Source organism: Bidens hawaiensis, unplaced genomic scaffold (genome assembly GCF_021521415.1).
Source record: "Bidens hawaiensis isolate Kalapana, Puna unplaced genomic scaffold, B.hawaiensis_p1.1 tig00006251_1, whole genome shotgun sequence".
Lineage (NCBI taxonomy): Eukaryota > Viridiplantae > Streptophyta > Magnoliopsida > Asterales > Asteraceae > Bidens > Bidens hawaiensis.
The window spans coordinates 375238-399414 of record NW_027491414.1 but is presented as its reverse complement, the minus strand read 5'-3'; the positions used below and the strand labels follow the sequence as shown (position 1 = coordinate 399414).

The 24177-nt window shown below is 33.2% G+C and overlaps 2 protein-coding genes across 2 annotated transcripts; both read left to right on the top strand.

The window, feature by feature from the left end:
- Positions 1-10784: 10784 nt before the first annotated feature.
- Positions 10785-12825, top strand: LOC143631761 (uncharacterized). The gene is made up of 5 exons (XM_077100413.1): positions 10785-10840; positions 10905-10958; positions 11215-11266; positions 12453-12599; positions 12706-12825. The coding sequence occupies exons 1-5, from the start codon at positions 10785-10787 to the stop codon at positions 12823-12825; spliced, it is 429 nt and encodes a 142-aa protein (XP_076956528.1).
- Positions 12826-16633: 3808 nt separating this feature from the next.
- Positions 16634-19219, top strand: LOC143631748 (uncharacterized). The gene is made up of 7 exons (XM_077100404.1): positions 16634-17098; positions 18012-18064; positions 18219-18311; positions 18396-18619; positions 18733-18799; positions 18870-18980; positions 19064-19219. Exons 1-7 carry the CDS (start codon positions 16648-16650, stop codon positions 19085-19087), a joined length of 1023 nt encoding a protein of 340 aa, XP_076956519.1. The 5' UTR covers positions 16634-16647; the 3' UTR covers positions 19088-19219.
- Positions 19220-24177: the final 4958 nt, after the last annotated feature.

Below are 24177 nucleotides of genomic sequence, written 5' to 3'. Positions count from 1 at the left end.
TTATACCAATAGGTGTTTAAGACTAAATAGCAGCCTCAAACAATTTTAGCATATATTGATTATTGGAGACTGAGCATCAGTCTCTGCTTGTTTTGTCTACAAATCACGTGGAAACTAAATATCAGTTCGGAATGACGTTTTGAAAAAGATATTTGTGACTGATTTATAGTCCCTAATACTTCCAATCAAATGGTTGACTTTGGTTAGCACAAATAGAGACTGAAAATTAGTCACTCAAGAATTCTTAAACCGACACGAGTTTAGACTGAATATCAGTCCCTGATATAATTTTTTTAAAATATATTAAGAGCTAATATTCAGTCCCTACTGCGATTCCAATAAATTAGAGACTACCAATTAGTCTCCATAATGTTAGCGTCACTTTCCATTATAGAGGGTATGTATTTGAGACTGAAATCCAGTAGCCAATAAGTTTAGCTCCAAAATATTACATGGCAAAAGCATATTTGCAACTGAAATTTAGTCTCAAATAAGGTTCCTAAATATTAGCGACTAATTATTAGTTACTAAAATATGATCCATAAACATCAGTCCCCGATGCTACCAGCAACTGAAAACTCAGCCCCTGATACGAAGTATTTGAGACCGAAACATCAGTCTCTCATACTTTAGTTCCTATTGGTCACTAATTTTTAGTCTCTAATATGTTCTTTCCATATTAGAGACTAGAGATCAGTCACTATAAATTTGTGCCATTGTTCATTGTGTATTTGGGACTAAAACTTAGTCGCCAAAAAGTTTGCCTTTAAAACCTTATATTTCTAAGACATTCTTAGGACTGAAATTCAGTCTCAAATAAGGTATCATAATACTAGCGACTGATTATCAGTCACAAGCATTAGTCACATGAAAATCAGTCTCTATTATTATTTGGGACTAATAAATCAGTCCATGATATTATGTATTCGGGACTGATATATCAGTCCCTCATAGTTTAGTCTCTAATAGTCACTTTTTTTGTAGTGTATTAGATGAAGTTGCATTAGACCTAATGCAACCTTTTTGTTAGATAATGCAACTGTTTCTTCAAATGCAACGTTTTAAAAAAGTTGCATTTGAAAGAAACAATTGCATTATCTAACAAAAATGTTGCATTAGGTCTAATACAACTTCACCTAATGCAACTTTTTTTGTAAAATAAAGGATGCCTTATGCCAATTTTTTAGTAGTATCCTCATTCTCATAACTTGATTGTGAACAACTTGGCATGTTCATGTCAACATTCTCATTCAAATTTTCACTATTTTCAACATAAGAATCATTTGACACATTAACACAATCATTATTTGAAATAATATCAACATTTTCATCCAAAATATCATGAAGAATGCCAGCATCAACATAGTCACAATCAACATTAACATCCACAAATGAGTTTAATGTATTTGCATGAAAACAGAATTATTATCAATACAGACAGAGTTGACATTAGATTGTTTTTAATTTACGTCACACTCAAAAAGGGAATTTAAAACGCCGTTTCTATCACAACTCTTATCATCTCCCAAAGATTCCTTTTCTGCTAAACCACCTACTGAACAAGATGAACTACTATCAGTACTTATTGGTTCACTAATTGGATCAACAGTCAAAGGTACCCCAGGGATGAATATCTTAGGTATTGGTACATGACCAATTCCATAGACCATTTCGTCTTTATGGGGGGGGATGTTGAAACTAAAGTGGTGTAGGGATGTATAATTATCATTAAGAGGTGGTGGAAATGCAGCAGAATCATATCAAATACCCCTCTTTTGTTTAACCCCCCATTTATGAACCGATAATACCATTCAACTTATTAAAAGCCATTTCAAACTTTTCTACAGTTATTTTTCTCTCAACAAGTTCTAAGTCGAGCTCTTCAATTTTAGCGTTTTAACTAGTTATTCATTTTTTTTTGTAAGAATCAACTTGTAAATTTGTTTCAAATAGCGTTTGACGTAAGTTTGCCATGTCATCATGATGAGTGTTAATTCGAGTAGTAAAAATCTTTTCAGCCTGTTTATATTCCTAATTTTGGTATCTAAGACCAATAAGTTCATTAGACATCCTAGCATTATGGGATCTATAGTTTTCTACTTTATCAATGCATATTGTGAGCATAAGTGTGTGTGCACCTCAGGAAGGACATGAAATTCCACTTGCAGCACTCGTCTCAGCTTCATTTCCATTCACAAATGCCATCCTATCAAAGTTCCTTGGCAGCATCAACTCACCCATTTGATCCATTCAGTCAGGCTCAGGTGATTCCCTGATTGAGTAAGCAGAGCCTTTTCATCTACTTTCGAGCTTCCTTGACCTATTCTTGGAATTCCCTTAAAAAGATGAGCTGCTTTGCCAATTCTTTTTCCCCCAGTTTCAGAACCGTTACCCTTCTCTCCTTCAGACACGTCCACAATCTTTACATCACCGGCAGACTTTCTTGGGTTTGTGCACTCACTTGAAAAGTGAGCCATTTCATTACAGTTGTAGTAACGAAGCTTGTCTTTGTCAAACCCTATATTGTTGTCGGTTTCACATAAGTTGTTCTTTCCGTATTTCTTCATATAGCTTGTGGCTCTGTGGACTACCATGGCCTTCTGGTACTTGATATCCATCTTCTCAAGATCCTGTTCATTAATTTCTGTTAGGTCTCCTTGAGTAAATGATGGAGGTAGAAGTTTTCCTTTCAACGGTTCCTCATGAGATGCCATAAAGGCATGGAACAAGGAGATATGAGAGCCATTAACTTGAGTGATGGAGTAGCTGGAACTGCTTGAGTTGCTGCTTGAAGATTGCTTGATAGCATGAGCCTTTAAAACTTGATTAACAACTTGGTTGACTAATCTTGAACAGAGTTTGAAGTTGTTGATTCTGATGCACCAACAGGTGAAATGAAGGCTTTGTTTTTTACAGCTTGAGCTACAAATTGAAAATCTTTTACCCCCATCAACAGCATGGACTGTCGGGTGTGATTAAGTTAGAAAAGCTTATCCAAACCCTGAACCTATGGAAACACCGGCATGATTCAGAGAACTAACATGATTGTTCATTCGGAGCTTGTCATCCATTTCAAGTGATCTGATGGTGGAAACTAAATCCATAAGAGATGTTGTGTTCATATTCATGGTTCTTTTGATAGTAGTAACATTACTGTTCCATGTATAAGGCATTGAGTTCAATAGCTTCTTATTGACTTCAGACCTCTCCCGTATAATATCAGCACTACTCATTCTTGTGTTTAGGGATTCAAATCTGCTAATGAGTGAAGTAACAGTTTCTCCTTGGGCATGATTGAACATGTTAAATTCCCCGTCCAACATTTCCTTTCGGCTTTTCCTAATATCCAAGTTCCCTTCAAACTTCTCCACCAAGGCATCCCAAAGTGCCTTTGCAGTAGTGCACTATCTCAAGCTTTGAGTGATTTCATGGATAAGCACATACTGAGATAGCCATATGCCTTTTCATCCTCAATCATTTTTTGTAGATCAACTTGTGTGAGAGATTCGGAAAGAATATCGACTTCAACACCATCATTCATCGTTACAGCTTTATGAGGTCCATTTTCTATAGATCTCATTATTGCATAATGGTTTGTTATTATAAAGTTTTTGAACTTCCATTTCCAATCATCAAAGTTTCTTTCAAAATTCAAGAGTCTAGGTGGTTTATTGGCAGTTCCGGCTTCATTTTCAAGCATCAAGAAGTTCTTCAACAATTTTGGATCGTAAGACATCTTTATAATCTGATCAGAAAACACCAAATCAAAACAGCCTTGAAATCAACAGAAATCTCTGAATAATTCTAAGTACAGTGAACCGCAATCGCAATGAATAGTAATGTGATTGCGAAGCTAATGCAAATGCGATTTTGGTAGAGATGCGATTATGGGGATGATGCGTTGCGATTTCAAACCAGATGCGATTGCGAAAGTAACGCGATTGTAATTTGGTACCAAATGCGATTGCAATCAAGGTGCGATTGCGATTAGGGATGCGAATGCGATTTGGATGTAATTGTGATTTGGAATGCGAATGCGATTCCAAATGCGATTTTGATTCCTAATGCGATTACGAGCCTGAATGCGAATCAGATATCAGATGCGATTGCGATCGACTATTTAGCAATACATATTCGCACAACGAGCTGCTCAAACACGAGTTTTCACGAAAATGAACCTTTTCAAAGAAATGAAGCTTCAAACAACTTAAATAACCAAACACAAAAACAAGACCAAAATCAAAGGTTGTGACCCAATAACCACAACTAGTAGAGCTGAAAGCTCTGTTACCAATTGTAAGTCCTTAGAACGGATCTTACAACTAGTTCTCGGATCAACCCATGTTGCAAGCTAGCGGAGATCACTTACAACCTTCAAAGATCTCAGATTTTTTGTGGAAAGGTTGGAGTTGGTGAAAGTTGGTGAGAGGATAAGATATATATATATATATATATATATATATATATAGCAAGAGAGAGAGTTTGAATTTTCAAAAGGATATTTGTGCATGAGAAGCTTGCATTATTTATAGTGCAAGTCTCATGCATCTATATTATTTCCATAGGCCTAAATAGGCTTGATTACAAAGGCCTTAGGCCCAAACATACATCAAAGTTAAGCGAAAGCACGAAATACAACGACAATTATACAACAAATACAAAAGAGTTAAAACACATGAAATGGGCTCTACAAATAACACTACAGTACACTATTGAACACATGAAATGGGCTCTACAAATACAATACACACTATTTAATATATGCAATTGAACACTATTGAACATATAAATTACACACTATTGCACATGTGTAATACAATAGTATTACATATGTGTACTACATCGAATTTTATTTTTTATTTTTTCCGGTGAGGGATAAGAAAATATAAGAAGGATGAAAGAAAAACAAAATGGAAAATATTTTTTATTTTTAATTAAAAATAATTATTTATAAGTTTTTAAATTTTCTCTCTTGAGAGCAGATTTCTCTTGATATTTTCCCTATATACATATATATATATATATATATATATATTACACACACACACACACACACATATATATATATATCTAATATATATAAACGAAACCCCTAAAATCCTACGTGTCTCGATATGGTCGCTCCCTCTTTTTATGGAAGCCACCAGATTGCTTGATTTTTAAATGAAGGTCTCTCATTGATTTAACTCAAATTCATGGGTATGGGTCTTACCAAAACCAGATAGCTCTTAAATGGGTTATAACAACTCATTAAATTAAAAATTATTTTTACCAATTATTTGATATGAAAATCCTATAAAATAAGGATATACTAAAATTTAATATCTACTTATAATTAATAAACAATTTTATAGTAAAAAACATAAGCGGGTCACGGGTCAATAAAACCAGATAGTTTTTAAACGGGCTATAACATATCATTTATTTATAAAACCATTTCATCATCAAACCTTAAGTATACTATTCACTTTCTTACAATAAAGAAAATTAAAATCCAAAAACTAAATATTAAAAAATGAAAAATGTAAAACAACCATTCTCTCAAACCATCAGATTGCTTTATTTGTAAATAAAGGCTTCTCAAGCATTTGACCCGAATTCACGGGTAAAGGTTTCACCAAACCCAGATAGCTCTTAAACGGGTTATAACATCTCATTATATTAAAATTTAATCTCATCAAATAGTTTATATGAAAATCTTATAAAATAGGGATATACTAAAAATTAATATTCTATTTTATTTAAAAAAGATATTATTTATAATTAAGAAACAATTTTATAATAAAGAAAATAAACGGGTAATGGGTATCACTAAACCAAGATAGCTTTTAAACCGGATTATAATATATCATTTATTTGTGAAACTATTTCATCATCAAACCTCAAGTATATTAATTATTAACTTTCTTGTAATAAATAAAATTAAAATCCAAATATACATATATAAATATTAAAAATGAATAATGTAAAACAACGCCCGTAATACGGGGGATAAAATCTAGTATTATATATATATATATATGTATATATATATATATGTATATATATACGGGTGTCGCGTGATGCAGCGGGTGTTTGAATGCAGACCTTGTTAATCATGTAACAATTTTGAGTGTTCATGGTTCGATTTAAAACTTTGAAACCGTTTAAAATGGTCATCAGTTTGGTATCACGGTTTGTTTTTTTACTTTCGCTCGGTTGGTCGGTTACAAAAATTTCAAACCGTAGAGAACGATTTAGTTCACAGTTTATACCGGAAATCGGCGATATGAAACCAGACCAGACTATAAATGTTGAATGCATTTTAATCTTTTTTTATTATTTAGCATTAGATGTGTTTTGTTATATATATAATAGTTAAAATATAATTGAATAAAGTCTTTTTAATACAAGCAAACTTGGCTATTACAACTAATTCAACTATGACTTTTTGTAATCTTTGTTTTTGTTATTGTTTTGCCTCCTGGGTCTTTCATTAATGTTTACTATTTGTGTGACTAAAATTATCATCCTTCATGTTATGATCATCTCAAGTATAATATTTTGTTGATGCTTAGCTATAACTGATTGCACAGTTAAATTAATAATCATTTTAAACAAAATTTATTATCAACGTTTAAACTGTGAAACCAAACTGGAACCAGACTGTTAGTAACATTTCAGTTTCAATTTACAATTGTTCGTTTTTGGTTTTGGATAAAAAAAAATCCGTACACAGTCGTCCTAAATGGACCCATCCACACCCTAAGTTGTGGAGGCCGGCAATTCGTGTCTTCACAGGTTTAACAGGTTTGAAGCGAGTCAAGCGACGCGCTTAACAAAAGTATCAAACATGAATACGACTCGTTTAACTACTTTATATGGCATGACTATAAGGCAGTTTTAAGTTTCATGTACCAATATAGGAAAATGACGGAGTCTAGCATACTAATTTCAGTTATTTAAGAAAATAAAAAAAATCACGTACCGTACTTTTTTTATTAACAGGTCTTATCGTGTCTTAAACATGTACCTAATTGACAACCCTACTTAACACAAATGCATCATAATGGTAAAAATCTTTCCGAACAGAGTATTGACTCATTGACATAACCAAATAGATTGTTAGTTACCATGAATGATTTAATCATAGTTTTTAAATACCGATATATAATATATGGCGGGTGACAATGCCAATGCATATTTGTAAGAGTTGTGTGGTGTAGCCTTCTTGATGGATGTAGAAATAGGTAACTAAGCCATAGTTCTAAGCCTATACACAAAACTAGTGGTAGTTTCGCACAAGATCAATTTCGTACGACAGCTGTAAGTCACACAAGACAAACTTTCGTATAAGAAACACTTTCACATGAAACTTGTAAGTTTCGTTATGGACTAATTTGGGTTTAATCTCAAGATGAATCATCCATAGGAAAGATGGTGTAAAAATATGACTATGTTGAGAATATGATGCAAAATATTTTAAGAAGAAAAGGAGGGAAAGGTTAAAACAGAGAGACAAAAATTAGAAGTGTGAAAAGGATTTATGGCCACACAAAAAACTCCTAAAACAAATTCTAAAAAAATAATTAAAAAATCATAACTCAAATATAAATAAAAAATTTTTAAAAACAAAAATGTTTCCCTCGTCATTCCTGTTAAAAAAATGCCGAAAAGACACAATGACGAAAATGGAAAAAAACACACAATTATAACTAAAAAAAGACACAGTGGATCACAAAATATAACACATGTTGAGTAATATTACACAACTAGTTTTAGAGCCCGTGTCACACACGGGATAATTCAAATTATAAAATTATAAGTAAAACAAATAATTACATAGCGTATATGAAAAAAAATGCATTACATCTATGCTAGTATCTATGCATGCAATGTGTACATAAATTGATTTTATTTATATCACAAAATTATTTTTTTAAATGAAATTAATAAAAAAATGCTCGTGCAAAAACGTACCTGAGAATATTTCTTTAATTGAAAAATTCATTCTCGGTGCCATATATGTATAATTGAAAGACTTTTGGTTATGAACCAATTTCGGAAATAAAGCTTCTCATACGATAGTAGTTCTAACCCAGTCAGTCTAAATACAAAAGGAGCGTTACCTTTATTGATATATTTATCAATTTACCACTAATTAAAGGAAAGTAGAACATTAAATTGTAATAATGGATGCTCTTCAAGAGCTATGTTTTTCTGAGCTACACCATGAAAAAGATTTTGATAAGTTTCAGGTGGCTTCTCGACTTTATCATAATGACAACATAAAAAAAACATGTTAACCCATCCAATTTTGTGAATATTTTGTTTCATTTGAGCATAGTTTTCCATGACATGCTTTCCATACAACGTTCTGATCACCATTGAAGGAAAAATTAATGTTAACATAAATATTTCAAAATTGATAAAAGTTAGAAGCATTAATAGGCATAGGGGTGGTATGTCGAAAGTGTTCGCAGTCTTTTCTTACATTTTAATAGTTGAGGGAAAAATAGTCAGTTTGCCAAATTCCGAACCTTTTGATTATTTTAAAAAATGCCCTTAAAAATAAATTTTAAACCCGAATCATGTTTAAAATTCTAACTTTCATACTTTTTGACATTTCAAAGTCAACACTTTGAACCCATAACAAATTTGACGATAAATCTATTTTGCATTCTTAAACTTTTAAAAATAATCAAAATTTTTATTTTTGACCCGTAACAAATTTTGACCTAAATGTATTTAATTTGTACCAAATAATCTATTTACCAACTTTTGACCCATAATATCAAATTTAAGTTCCATAAAAAACCCGAAACAATTTTCATTTGAGAAACATGAATTGTTGTTGATTTTTGAAATTCACCCAAGTATTTTGAAATATGTAGTAAAATAATATGTTAATATTTATATTTATACAAATATATAGATATTATATAAATATAGTGTAAAAGGAAAGTGAATAATTATTGATTTATCTACCTATTATAATAAAGTAAAATAAATGTAGACACTTGTCATGTTTTGGTTAATTCTCACAATTTTTTCCCTCCAAAACTAATTTACTATAATATATGTAATAAATCAATAATTTTTCACTTTCCTTTTACACTATATTTATATAATATCTATATATTTTTATAAATATAAATATTAACATATTATTTTACTACATATTTCAAAATACTTGGGTGAATTTCAGAAATCAACAACAAATCATGTTTCTCGAATAAAAATTGTTTCCGGTTTTTTATGGAACTTAAATATGATGTTATGGGTCAAAAGTTGGTAAATAGATTATTTGGTACAAATTAACTACATTTAGGTCAAAATTTGTTACGGGTCAAAAATGAAAATTTTGAGTATTTTTAAAATTTGAGAATGCAAAATAGATTTATCGTCAAATTTGTTATGGGTTCTAAGTGTTGACTTTGAAATGTCAAAAGTATGAAAGTTAGAATTTAAAACATGATTCGGGTTTAAAATTTATTTTTAAGGGCATTTTTTAAAATAGTCAAAAGGTTTGGGATTTGGCAAACTGACTATTTTTCCCTCAACTATTATAATGTAAGAAAAGACTGCGAACACTTTCGACATATCACCCCAATGCCTATTAATGCTTCTAACTTTTATCAATTTTGAAATATTTATGTTAACATTAATTTTTTCTTCAATGATGATTAAAACGCTGTATGGGAAGCATGTCATAGAAAACTATACTCAAATGAAACAAAATATTCACAAAATTGGATGGGTTAACATATTATTTTTTATGTTGTCATTATGACAAAGTCGAGAAGCTCTCTGAAACTTATCAATTTTTTTTCATGGTGTAGCTCAGAAAAACATAGCTCTTGAAGAGCATCCATTGTTACAATTTAATGTTCTACTTTCTTTTAATTAGTGGTAAATTGATAAATATATCAATAAAGGTAATGCTCCTTTTGTATTTAGACTGAATGGTTAGAACTACTAGCGTATGAGAAGCTTTATTTCCGAAATTGGTTCATAACCAAAAGTCTTCCAATTATACATATATGGCACCGAGAATGAATTTTTCAATATAAAGAAATATTATTGGGTACGTTTTTGCACGAGCATTTTTTTATTAAGTTCATTTAAAAAATAATTTTGTGATATTAATAAAATCAATTTATGTACACATTGTATAGATACAAGCATAGATGTAATACATTTTTTTTCATATACGCTATGTAATTATTTATTTTACTTATAATTTTGTAATTTGAATTATACCGTGTGTGACACGGGCTCTAAAACTAGTTACATATATAGAGTAAATTAGTTTTGGAGGGAAAAAATTGTGATAATTAACCAAAACATGACAAGTGTTCACATTTATTTTACTTTATTAGAATATGTAGATATCAATAAAAAAAACACAATATCAAGGAAAAAGACATGATCAATGACGAAAATAAACACAAAACAGAATTATAAACAAAAAGACACAATGATCTTTTTCCCTCAGCATTGTTTGAATGAGAAATACGGCTGAAACATTTTTGTGTTTTTACCTTTTTTGTTTTTTTATTAAATTTTGATTTATAATTATTTATTTATTTATTTCTATTTTCTAAATAAAATTTTGTAATGATTATCATTTTTATCTTTATTTTTTAAAATAACTTAGAACTAGAAAAAGGAAGTAGAAATATAAAAAAATTTGGGATGCAGATTTTAGGTTTCCTTTGAAAATAAACATAAGCGTAAGCATAAACCCAAACCTTGGTCCTCAAATTCATTCCATATCCAGATTACTTTTGGAACCGAGAACCATGGAATCAAAAAAACCATCGAAACGCTTTTTGTTCGACAGACGCTATGGCTATGTGTACGTCTCCCTCTGTCTGTCTTCAATTGTAAATTAAATAAATCATCTTCTAATTCAATTGCAGATATGATGACTGGAGAGAACCTTCGGAAGTTGCCTTAGCTTATGGCCGTGGAATGTAATTGCTTTTACCCTCTCTTTCTTTCTTGTAATTTTATTTGTTTCTTGTTAATTCTTTAGAATTTTGACCAATTAAATTGAACCAATTTAGGATTTTGAACTGGGTTTCATTGTATAGTATATATACTGGTTTTGGAGGTGGGGATTCATATCAATTTTAACTCTTAAATTCTACAATATTATGAATTTGTATGGTAAAGTGAAAGAAAGTAATGATAATCTTCTCAAGTTAGTATCTTTTTTATTTGTTGAAGGTTTTGCGTTGTGCCGCTTGGGAAAGCTTTGTTTACAATGGTTTCTGAAGTGGTATGTCTGTCTTTATTTCGATATAGTTTACCTCAAGTTTACTTCTTGCTTTTTCTTAGATGAACTCAAATAGCTCATAGTTTTAGCTTCTGAATTACAGTTTGAATACGGGTGCAAACGAGCCTAGTCGAACGAGCTCGGCTCGCTTTAACTTATGAAAGCTCAAGCTCTTTTTCAAAACTTGAGTTCGGCTCGTGAGTCGTTTTTCCAAGCTTGAGTTTGGCTGGTTTATTATTTATTAATTAATTTATATACATTTTCTATTGTTTTTTTTATATATAACTAGTGTTTTTCCCCGCGCATTGCGCCGGGCAGGTCAGTAAAACACGAGTGATGGTAAAACACAAGCGTTGATACGGTAAGTTGATACGAATTTTGTCGGTTTCAGTTACGTGCGTTATTGTATCGGAACGAAGACAAAATAAAACAAAAAAAATTATAAAAATTGGGGGTGGACCAATGGCGTAGTGTCGGTCGGTAAAACTCGATCATTTATAAAACCCGATCGTTATCGATCCTGGGTGTTGAGGCGGTTGAGTTTACGCGAATTTCAATCGGTTTTCGTCATGTTCGTAACGGTACCGGAACTAAAAAAAATCAGCATTCGGTTGGTTTTCGTTATGGCACTGGAACTATAACAAAACGCAGTGAGTCTACGCGAATTCGGTCGGTTTCCGTCGCGTTCGGCATGGTATCATAACTAAAACAAAATAATAAAAAAGGAACAAAAGCAAAATTCACATTCGGTAGGTTTTCATTACGTTCATTACGGCGAAACTAAAAAAAAAAGCAAAACAAAAATCTATCAATAGGGTGCCGGAAAGTGGCCCAATCGGGGCTTTGCGGCACCAAACTTGTTAATTATATTATATAATAATGAGGAAAACCTTAATCAAACCTAAGCTTGGCACGTGCTCATGTACTACCTTAAATGAGCCAAAGCTTAGCTCGAGCTCGACGAGCCTAAACGATCTTCCCGTATAAGGCTCGAGCTTGGGCTCGATAACTAAACGAGCTTTACCTGAGGCTTGGGCTCGACTCAAGCTTGATAAGGCTCGGCTTGTTTTGATCTTTTTATCAAGCTTAACAGAGCGCATTAAGGCATTTCGTTTTATTGAATTAAGGCATATCTTGTTTACAATTCAAGTAAAACAAACTTGAAGTGATGGTTTTGTTTTACAAACAGGTGAACGTTGCAGCAAGCCGGACCATTGAAGTTCTTGAGAAACCAGATCAGCTTTCATCTCAATCACTACAAAAAGTTAATGATCTCAACTGTCAGCTTCACAAAGTGATGTTTACTATGCAGACGACCCAGTCAAATGTTTTCAAGGTCAATCAGATTTCCTTCCTAAGGCCATGAATTGTTATTACATTGTGCGTCTAGGATGATGATATTTGTCTTAAGAAAATGGGATTCTATGACTACATTTTTTTAGCTTGTTTTGCACTTTAGTCTGGTATATTATGCAGCCAAAAAATTTGTTTACTGTGTGCTCGGACAAGTGGTTAGTCAGTTATCTAGTCGATTAAAAAGCGTGTTGGCATGTAAATTGTGAGGTGCACAGATGCTTTTGTCTTAAAACAAAGCGAGTTGCTGTCGGTTATACAAAACATTCCCTTAAACGAGACATGTTGAACGTGGCAATAAGCTGTAAAACATTCCCGTTAACGAGACATATTGAGCGTGGCAATAGCGTGTTTGACTCGTCAAAGAGATTGTTTTGTTAGGGGGTGGGATTTAGTGAAAGTTCCTCTTAAAGAGAAAAATTAAAAACTCCTAAAAAACTATATTTTAACTTTTTTTAAATTTTTTTTCTATTATTCTTATATGTTGTTATTGGTTTCAAAAAAATAATAAATAAATAAATAAATAAAAAAACCTTGTTGGTAACATCGTCGGTATAGTGTGCATGTGTAATAGTGTGCATTGCATATATGCAAAAGTGTTTGTATTGCATAGAATACAATACTATTGAACATATTTGATACACACTATTGTATATATGCAATATAAGACTAATACACACATCGAATACGCATTAGTACGTATATGTAATACAACATTAACGCACATGTGCGCCACATCGACTTTTATTTTATTATTATTATTATTATTATTATTATTATTATTTTTTCCATATAATACAACATTACTACACATATACAATACACAGATATTTAATATATGCAATTAAACACTATTAAACTCAAAAATACATAGTAATACACATGTGTAATACAACGGTATCGCACAGTAATACGTATGCGCATTACAGCGGGGTTTTTTTTTATTTTTTATTTTTTTTGAGCAAATGGTAAGAAAATATATGAATAATGGCAAAAACAGAAATTTGAAAATATTTTTTTATTTTTAATTAAAAATCATTCTTTAAAAGTTTTTAAGTTTTCTTTTTAAAGATGAGTTTTCTTTTGATACTCTTCCGTTTTATTAGTGTGGTAATATCTAGGAGTGTAAGCTCAAGCTCAGCTTTTCTTTTTTTCTTCTTTTTTTGAATGATAAATTTCATTAAAATACTAGCAAGAAGCTAAAAACCGAACAAAAGATACAAGGTTACAACATAAAATTACACTAATCTTTTCACAACAAATTTTTGAAAGACGAACGATTTTTTATCCAAAGAAATTCCAACGATTTAATATCTACCACGGTTTTGACGAAGCAAGCCGTCTTACTTGAGAAGATGACTTCGTTTCTAGTCTTTCAAATGCACCAACATGCTGTGAGAATGATCCCGTATACAACCTTGTTAATCTGAGTCCCCAAATTGCTAGTTTCATAATAATGTTTCTTTTGGATAAAGCCACGAGGGTCGATATCCATTTCCGCCTTCCAAGCATGAATGCTTACTTTTTTAGGCGCCCAACTATTTTACTTAAAAATAAACAACACTCCCAAATTTGAGTTGCTGAACAATATCTTTTTCATGGAGGATATCGAGAAAATTCCGGAAGGTTCACTATGCTAAATCCAGCAGTCAGTTCGGGTTGTTGCATAAAGAGAGTTGTCGCAACAAAATTAAGCAGCTCGAGAGTTCACTCGATTCACATCGGTTCAAATTCTTTCTCTTCCACCGCCATTTTTAAACCGTGTTGTTGACGGCCCTCTCGTAGCATGAGATCGTCAAACACGCCTTAACTTTTTCTTTCATAAAAAGATTAGGAAAATAACTTTTAATGGATATTGAGTCATCCAAGAATCAATCCAAAACCTTGTTTTATATGCAATACCCATCTTCCCTTTGACAAGACTCCCCAAATTAAGATCAAAAAAGGCAAGCTGGCTTTCCAATTTAGCTATGGAATTCCATGTACCCGGTTGATTTTTTGAGTGAGGGGCGAATAGGTCACGACCTGTTAGAAGAATGTAATACTAAAATTACTTTTCACCAAAGAGCATTCGGTTCATTCTTGAATCTCCACCACCACTTAGTGATGAGGGCTATGCTAGCATCCCTACGAGGGGTGAGACCCAAAACCGCCTCTTTGGGAGTCGTAACTCGGCTCCAGCTCACCCAACAAATTCGGGCTCAACTTGCTTACTATTCTTAGTTTATTCATATATATTATTTAGTTATGTTTAAAGTTATTTTATATATAAGAATGATTATATCAATAATAGACTTGTTTACTCACGCGAGCCAACTTGAGTTCGATAACTAAAGCTTGAGCTTATTTAAGCAAGGTTTGATTCAAGATTGTAACGAGAGGGTCTCGAGTACCTCATGAACACACGATTTCTTTACACCCGAAAGAATATTGTGTTTATTAAATCGTCTCAAGTAAAATGTATATTTTTTTAATTTTAATGGGTGGAAATTACTTATTTGTCCATTACATGTCTAACACATGTCAGGATTTAACTGGTTTTTTGTATGGACACGAAAAACGAGACACTTTGTTATTTAAATGATAGATAGTGAAAGTAAACTTTTAAAAGACTCGATCCAAATATTTTAAGTGATAAAATTGTAATTTAGTCAATAATATAAAGTTTACATTTTTTTTGTTTTAAAAGTATTTTTATTTAATTTCAATTTTTGTAATAATTTCAGAATATAAGTGGTTGAGGAAATTTAGATCGTATATTCTCTCAATATTTGTTGGAATATCCTCCTAAGTTTATTATATGATTTAGAAAGCATATCTAGGATAATTCTTGACTACAATCAAAATATCGAATGCTTTTATCTTCTTTTTACATGGTTAAGTTGAGTAGTTTCTTTATTAGTTACGAAGAATCACAAACCAAACTGAAGTGCCTTTAAAATATATAAAACCAATGTGTGTTATGTTGAATCTAGCTACATAGTAAACGAGGATTAAACTTATGATTATTATAGATAGTTTTCCCGAAAATAAAAATAATAATAAGTTATGAGCATAAACATCAACTAAAACCTGAAAACTAAGGCCGCAAACGAACCGAACGAGATCTTGTTTGTGTTCGTTCGTTAAGCTTTTGTCGTAAAAACAGACATTTCATGAACACTCTACCGAACAAAATTTCGTGTCTATGTTCTTTCATTAAGGAATTGAACTTGTTCATGTTCGTTCGTGTATGCTATTAATTTCGTTCGTGTACGCTATTAATGAACACCATCACACACAAACAAAGGTAGAAACTGGTGTTGGAGGTTAGGGATCGTGGAGGATGTGAGGGACTAGCCAGGGAAGTCGGCATTTGGTGGAGGAATGCACCATATGCAAGGAGTCAATGAGGGAAAGTGGGACAATTTGCAACATAGTAGCGTACGGTTGAAACCAAAGCTAGGGTTTTAACCTTAAAAATATTTTAAATATTACAGATTTATGGTAAAAAAAACACAAATAAATAAAAATAGTAATAGTAAAAAGTTAATAAACAAACCTAACTGGACGGACATTACGAACTTAACCAGATATAAATAAACAAACGTAACCATACGGACATATACAAACATAACCAAACATGCGTATACAAACATACCCAAACGTACGTAAACGATCACATTACCGAACGTTCACGAAGACATTCTCTGTTCATGTTTGTTCGTTAAGTTTACCAGACGAAATTCTTTGTTCATGTAAATATATTTGTTCATTTATTAAACAAACAAACTTTCCACCAAAAATTTCACGAATAATTCACCGAAAATTCGATTCATTTACAGTACCTAAACTTTATTGGCACGTGTAAATGTCATAAATTCCAAATTAGGCAAGGTAAGTAAAAAACTTGTGACGCCCAAACCTGGGAAACAAACTGTAGTGACACGTTTAAAATTAAACCAACACCACACCATTCATCTTCTCCATTCTTCTTCTTCTTCTTCTTCTTATCCTGAAGGATCCACACTCCCATCAAAACCACCATTAAAATGCGCATCCTTTCAAGACCCCCATGCCTCTCTCCATCTATTCCATCAATCCAATCTCAATTTATAACCAGACCCACTTCATCTTCATGCTCCTCATCCTCATCCTCTAACTTCCTTAGCTTTAGACCCTTCAATAAGCGCTTCCATTTGTTCAGCTCACCTCGTTCTTCCTTAAAAGAAACCAAGAAACAGCAACGGACGCTGCAGACCAACGCCCCACCGCCGCAGAGCAGTATTCGGAGACTCTTGAACTTTAATAATAGTAATACTACTAATAAAGATGATGATGATGTTGATGGTGATGAGAATGAGGAAAGCAAGACCGCGGTTAAAGGCACGATTTTGGCTGGGCTGTTGCTTGTGGGTGTTGTTGGTGGGTTTGGGACTGTTGGGTATGTTTATAGAGATCAGATTAATGCGTTCTTGATTCAGTTTTCCAGCTTCATTGAAGGTATAACGTAAATTGTCATGTTGGTTATGATTTCTGTTGTTTAGAGTTTGGGATTTTGTTAGGGTTTGAGCCACGGTTGATAGATAATTAGGGAAAATGACCCGAATGTCCGTTTGACTAGTCAAAGTTACCGTTTTGTTCATTGAAATCTGGTTTTCCCAAAATGTCCACCCCAATTCCAGTCGACCCGCCTAGATAATGATCGTTGGCTGACTAGATTTTCAACCAACCAGGTCGCGCCACATGTTAGTGTCTAGTCTGGTCGTCGCCATGATTTAAAAAAAAAGCAGTCGAACTCCCTGGATATTAAATAAAAACTAGGATTTTTTTGTCCAGAAAACCAGTCTGATTGCCGAGGAACCCTGAAAAAAACAGGCGTTTTGATTGATTTTTTGGAAAAATCCTGGCACCTCGACTAGAAACTGACATCTCACGTCACCAGGTTGGTTGAAAATCTAGTCAGGTAATGATTATTATATAGGCGGGTCGACTGGATTTGGGGAGACCAGATTTCAATAGACAAGATGGTAACTTCGACCAGTCAAATGGACATTTCCCAAATTATTAACCAGTAATTACACATTAATGGTTGGTTGCAAGTGCACAACAATTGCACTAATTTTAAACCATATATGATCAAATATTATTATTAGGATATTATTATTTATAGTAAACGTATTGTAAATCAAGTGGTAACCCTATATAAGGCGCTGAATGCATGTTATTTTAAGAGAATTGGATTGTTATTTTAGAAGTTGCTTTGGTAATCACATATATTATGTTATTTATTTTTTAAATTCAAGATTGTCTCAAGAAGTTATATATGGGAACTTTAAGACTTTAACTTGTTTCACCAAGCTGGCAATTGAGCTTGATATTTCTCATATTCCTCAACCTCTTTTCATGTGCACAGGATACGGTCCTGCTGGATACGCGCTTTTTGTTGCAGTCTATGCTGGCCTAGAAGTAAGTTTAATCCTTAACGGGCCTGATGTGTGGACGTGTCAGTTTTGACCCAATGGGTTATATTTTATCTCTAACGGGCCCCATGGGTATTAATTAAAAAAGTTACATTTAACAGACACGACAGGATACTGATGCAAATAAGCATTTCTTGTAGGTACTTGCAATACCAGCAATCCCGTTGACCATGTCAGCTGGTCTTCTGTTTGGATCATTCACAGGCACAATACTTGTCTCTATAAGTGGGACTGTAAGTCACTAAATAAAATGTTTACAGAACAATTGGTGTATCATAAATAAGTTAATAACTGCTACATATGTTGCATCTTTTCAGGTAGCAGCAAGTGTTGCATTTCTAATTGCTAGATATTTTGCGCGTGACCGAATACTTAAAATGGTTGAAGGAAACAAGAAGTTTCTTGCAATTGATAAAGCAATTGGAGAAAATGGTTTTAGAGTTGTCACACTTCTCCGTTTGAGCCCGTTACTCCCATTTTCTCTTGGAAATTATTTATATGGACTTACATCGGTCAAATTTGTCCCATACGTTTTAGGAAGGTCAGCTTTTATATTATTAACATTTATTAATACTTTTTATGCTTCCCATATATTATATAAAGAGTGCAACATGTTGGTGATAAAACAGTGTAAAAACCTATGATTGTATGCAGTTGGTTGGGGATGTTACCTGGAACATGGGCTTATGTTAGCGCGGGCGCATTTGGTAGAGCGATCATTGTGAGTTTTTGTTTTTAAATTCTAATGGAAATCGTATTTGTTTGTTTTATTTATTTATTTTTTTTTGCAGCAAGAAGAATCGGGAGTGGGTTTAGCAGGGGGGCCGAATCAGCTACTAACTTTAGGGGCTGGATTACTGGCTACAGCCCTGGCTGCAACCTATGTCACGCGGTTAGCCAAGGTTAGGCATGCAGTCATGATCACTTGCTAATTGGATTCTTAATTTTATTATTTTGTTTTTAATAAATATTTTTGGGGTTGCAGGATGCCATGAAAGACATTGAATAAGACGTATGGCTACTGTTTGTTATTCTGGCATAATTCAAGAGCTTCGAGTTACAGTATACATGGCTATAATGTATTGGAACAGATATGAGTAAATTCTATATGGCCGCTTGTTGAAGCAACTGTAAATTTGAATCCCCTTTCCATTATTGATATCATTTTAAGCATACTTTTGTCTGCAGCATTTGAAATGAGATACTTGATGTGTTTTAACGCTAGGAACGGGTAGGGAATTTTACGGTCATACCAATAGTGAATTTTTTTTTCACCAAGATTTTGCAGAGAGCTAAAAAGGTTGGTGGAGTTATAATGATATAAAATGGTCTCCAAGAATAGCTAACCCCTAAATATGATGGCCATTGTCACAATGGAAATAAGATCGGTCTTCTTGTGCCGTGGGTAGCATTCCTGAGTCATACTTGAGATAAGTTCATATCCAAACTGCAACATTTCGAAAATCTGTTGGAAGGTGCTATACTTGCAAACTGAGTGTTTGCGTCAGATTAGGTTCGGGTCAGGATGATCTGATTTAGAACATGATGGGTTCGGATTAGAATGGGTCGATTTGCTTCAGTTGCATACAGTTGATGGGTTTGGGTCAGGATGAGCTGATTTAGAACATGATGGGTTCGGATTAGAATGGGTCAATTTGCTTCAGTAGCATACAGTTGACAGGTTCCTTTTGCCATGACAAAATTAGCAACATAAAGTTCACATGAAAAAAATATCACACATGGTGTAAATTTATCTTGACTTTAGCTGGAGTTTAACAGTCATAGGCTTTGACTTTGACTTTATGTTATTGATATTAGTATCTGAAGTGACATATTAGAGTGATTACAAGTTCTTTCCGGTCAAGAACATGTGCCAATCTCTTACAACCTGCAATAACAAAGTAACATTTCAAAGTTATAAAAATTATTGAAGTTTAGAACCTTCTGAATTTGAAATTTATAGCAAAGAGTGTCGTTTTTTTTTCTTGAAAGAAAGTTGATTGCAGTCAACATAACCAGATTAAACTTGCAAATCACAAGAAAAGTAATTCAAAACAGAAAATACAATCAAGACCCAAAATTGAAGGAATTGTGTTCTACGTGTTGTCATCATGTTCATTGTTCACCGTGTCCATATTGAAAAGAAAAATTAGTGGGAAATTAAGTTAAAACCTTTGAAACAAAGCATGGAAACAAAATGACTTAACACAATGTGAAAAATGTTGAGTTGAAGAAATCCACTGGAGGTCCCCAATTAGAGAAACATAAGTAGCTTTTGCATCTACCCAAACTTTATACGAGTTACAGCCTTCATCAATGTGTTGGCTTGTTGTTCACTTCCGGGAATATGTTCTACTCTAACATCCTCGTTCTTGATACAATCTCGTATGAAGTGATACTTCGTTTTTATATCTTTACTTCGACCATGACACACCAGGTTTTTCATAAGTGCAATTGAAGATGTGTTATCAATATAAAATACTAGGATTTAAACGGCCATCTCATTACTTCACTAAGTAATGCTTGGAGCCAAATGGCTTGACCCGCAGCCGCAATGGCTGCCATAAACTCCACCTCGCACGAAGATAAAGCTACCGTTGGCTGATTTTAAGTACACCAAGTAACCGGGGCATCATCTAAGTAGAAAACAAAACCGGTAGTACTTTTGCCATCATTGTCATCAACTCCATGGCTACCATCAAAATACCCGTAGGGCGCGTTCGTTTCACAGAATAAAATGGAATTGGAATTTGCATAGGATTTGTAATTAGAAAGAGAATTGGATTTGAAATCTGAACATACCAATAGGAATTGGAAGGAATTGAAATCCAATTCCATTCTTGATGTGTTCGTTTAACAAATGAATTGGAATCATTTTTTTTTGTTTAACGAGGATAATGACGGAAACATTTTAGTTTTTTTAGATTTTTTTTATATTTTGCGTTATGATTTTTTTTTATTATTTTTTTTTTGTATTTTTAGGGGTTTTCTATTAAGATTAAAAACCCTCAAAAATAATAATAAAAAATTCACAAATCAAAATATAAATTGAAAACAAAAAAAGTAAAAAAACTAAAATGTTTTATTGGTTGTCCTTGTAAAAAAAAAGTCAAACAAACAAACCTCGTGAAAAGATTCCAACGAATTCACTTGAAATCCTCCACTTTTTTGAAGGATTTGGAATCCCTTTATTTAAAGGAATTTGAAGGAATTGAATTCCAATTGCAATTCCTTGACAACCGAACACACCAAAATGGAATTAAGATTCCAATTCCAATGAAATGAACACGCCATGTCATGTAATTTTAATTCCAATTCCTTTGAATTTCCACAAATTCTGTGAAACGTATGCGCCTTTGAAAGTGACGACTTCCACCCCTCGAATATCTTAAACCGTTAGACATGGTTCCTGTACATATCGAAGAATATGCTTAATCGCATCCATGTGAGATTCCTTTGGATCTTGCATATATGGATGATCTATTGATAAATACACATGTTATCCCTTGTATAGTTTGTATCGTTTTAATTGTTTTTGATTTATTTTTGTTTAGAATTTGTATATTACTAACTTAGTTTTATTTTATAGGTTTTAGAACATAAAAGAGGTTAAAAAGAAAAAGATATGGGCTGAAATAAGCTTAAACAAAGAACCAGATGAACCAGGATTGAACTGGGCCAAAAGGAGCAAGCGCCACACGCGACGAGGAGAAGAAACCTCGCCGTGCGACACGGCGTGGTGGCTTTTGGCAAATTTCATTTTTGAAGCAATCCGCCACACACGGCCAGCTTGTCCTTTCTCGTCACGTGGCGCCTAGAGGCCATAGTTCCAGAAAGATTTGAAGTTTGCAAGGGTTTTGGGTTCTAATAACTATAAAAACATCATTAACCTCAACCCTAAAAGAATCAGACTATTACCAGTCGAATTTGTGAAGTTTTGGAGCTTAGGATTGCATAATTTGAAGGTTTTGAAGGCTTGGATTCAACCGGTGGAGTGCTTATTGATTGGAATCGAAGACTACGGGTCTTGTCACCCTATTTCTATCGTTTCTACTATTTTCACCATGAATTATATCTTTATTGTTTTGTTTGATTTACTGATGCTAGGCTAAGCTTATTAGACTGCCTAAGCTTATGATGAACCATCGTTGATGTTTGATTTTGATTGGAATTTGATTTTAATTATGGGTTTTATGAATCAGTAAGCAGTTTGATATTATTTAATCAATGCATATGTGTGCTTAGGATTGTTTGATGAGTTTTATTGTTTCACAGTTTCCTTAGTGATTGTTTCATATGATAGGATTCTGTTAGGTCATCTACTGTGTGTTTTTTACTAGTTTATGGTTGATTTGCAATAAGATCATAGAAACAATATTATTAATCAAATATATAAAAGTGTGCTGCTAATCTAAATAGCTGTAAGGTGATGAATTATTTGATAGATCTTTGTTGATTAAGATTGCAAGAATTAGTTCTTCGTAAGGAGTCCATCTAGGTTTGATTTATCAGCTTTGTCTATTGAGTCGAATGAATTTATTAAACTACTTTTGATTTCCGTACTGAAAGGTAGGATTTTGTTTAAAGGTATTCGTTCATAATCAATTAGATAACCGTAAGTGAGTCTAATACTAAAACTTGTGTCTTTAAAAAATTAATAGAAATCCATAGGTGTATTCTTGAGAATGGTCAGGAGTCCTGTTCGGGTTTTCTTTAAGTGACTATTTTATTATCCCAGTTCCATAACAAAGCATTTTCCGATTAATTGATAACTTAAACTTTGGGGATTCTTTCCTAGGTGGTTATTTGTCATCCAAGTTTTAAGTCGAGTTGTCTTTAGTTTTATCAATTAGTTTTAATATTAATTTAATCTTAGTTTTTTTAGTAACCCCCACCCCCTCAAAATAATAATAAATAAATAGTCGTGTCTATAGTTGAGTCTAATTTAAATAGCTAACGTAATTTAAGGAGTCTGTGGGCTCGATATCCGGACTTACTAAACTGTATTAGAGTCGACCGATACATTTGCCAGTTAGTAGTTTTAGTTAAGTTTAAGAGTATAGAATTATTGCTTAGTGTCTAGATTAGCGTGTTTTTATATAACTACTTTTAGCACATCAACGAACTTGCTACTCCAGCAGAATAACTCAAATCCGGTCTCGTATGTAACAAAGACCTCGAACACCTGATTATTCTTCGGTAGACAGTAGCATCAACGGGTTTCCCCTTCTCATCCTTTGAAAGCTTTGTGATCGGTTCAAGTGGACACTTGGATTATAAAAATACATATTTGTTTCTTTTAAGATCTTCTTGGTATAGGTTTCTTGCTTGATCTCGATCCCGATTTTGGATTGTGAGACTTCTATTCATAGATAGAATGACAATAATCCCAAATTGCTCATCTCGAATTGTTCCTCCATTTGTTTCTCGAACTTTATAATTTCATCCTTACTAGAACCTGTGACAAGTAAATCGTCAAATACACACATATTATTAATATATCATTCTCTATTTATTTTTGATACACCGCAGTTTCTCGTCGACATTGGTAAAAACCAAGCGATTTTAACACTTTGCCGAGTTTCACATTCCAAGCCCGCAGGGCTTGCTTTAACCCATAAAGGGCCTTCTTTATTAAATAAACTTTATTTTTGCTTACTTTCTTCTAGAAACCTTCAGGATGACTAACACACACGGTCTTGTCTAGCTCACCATGTAAGAACGCCAACTACACATCCAAGTGATGTACTTACCCCCTCCCCCCCCCGGGCGGCTAAGCGATTATCAATCTAACTGTTTCAATTCGAGCAACGAGAGTAAAAGTGTGAAAACGTAATTACGAGCCAAGATCTAGTCGCAATACCGATACGTTAAGTCATGTTCATACGTTAATGGAGATCAATACATTAAGCCTGGAGAAATTCTAGCAGCATAACATTACAGGGGATATATATGGCACATATCTCTTGTGCATTTCACTATGGAAGGCCTATTTATAGGCATGCCTCATTCGTTATACTGTATTCACGAATGAGGCCTCTCATTTGTTAGAATAGTACTAACGAATGACTTTCCATAGCCCATTCGCTAAACACACTT

Excerpts from the sequence above, each read along its gene's own strand:
- LOC143631761 (XM_077100413.1), top strand. The coding sequence starts at position 10,785 with ATGGAATCAAAAAAACCATCGAAACGCTTTTTGTTCGACAGACGCTAT. Across the intron at positions 10,959-11,214 it reads TTAGCTTATGGCCGTGGAAT|GTTTTGCGTTGTGCCGCTTG; the intron begins GTAATTGCTTTT and ends TATTTGTTGAAG. Across the intron at positions 11,267-12,452 it reads TTACAATGGTTTCTGAAGTG|GTGAACGTTGCAGCAAGCCG; the intron begins GTATGTCTGTCT and ends TTTTACAAACAG.
- LOC143631748 (XM_077100404.1), top strand. The coding sequence starts at position 16,648 with ATGCGCATCCTTTCAAGACCCCCATGCCTCTCTCCATCTATTCCATCA. Across the intron at positions 17,099-18,011 it reads GTTTTCCAGCTTCATTGAAG|GATACGGTCCTGCTGGATAC; the intron begins GTATAACGTAAA and ends TCATGTGCACAG. Across the intron at positions 18,065-18,218 it reads CAGTCTATGCTGGCCTAGAA|GTACTTGCAATACCAGCAAT; the intron begins GTAAGTTTAATC and ends CATTTCTTGTAG.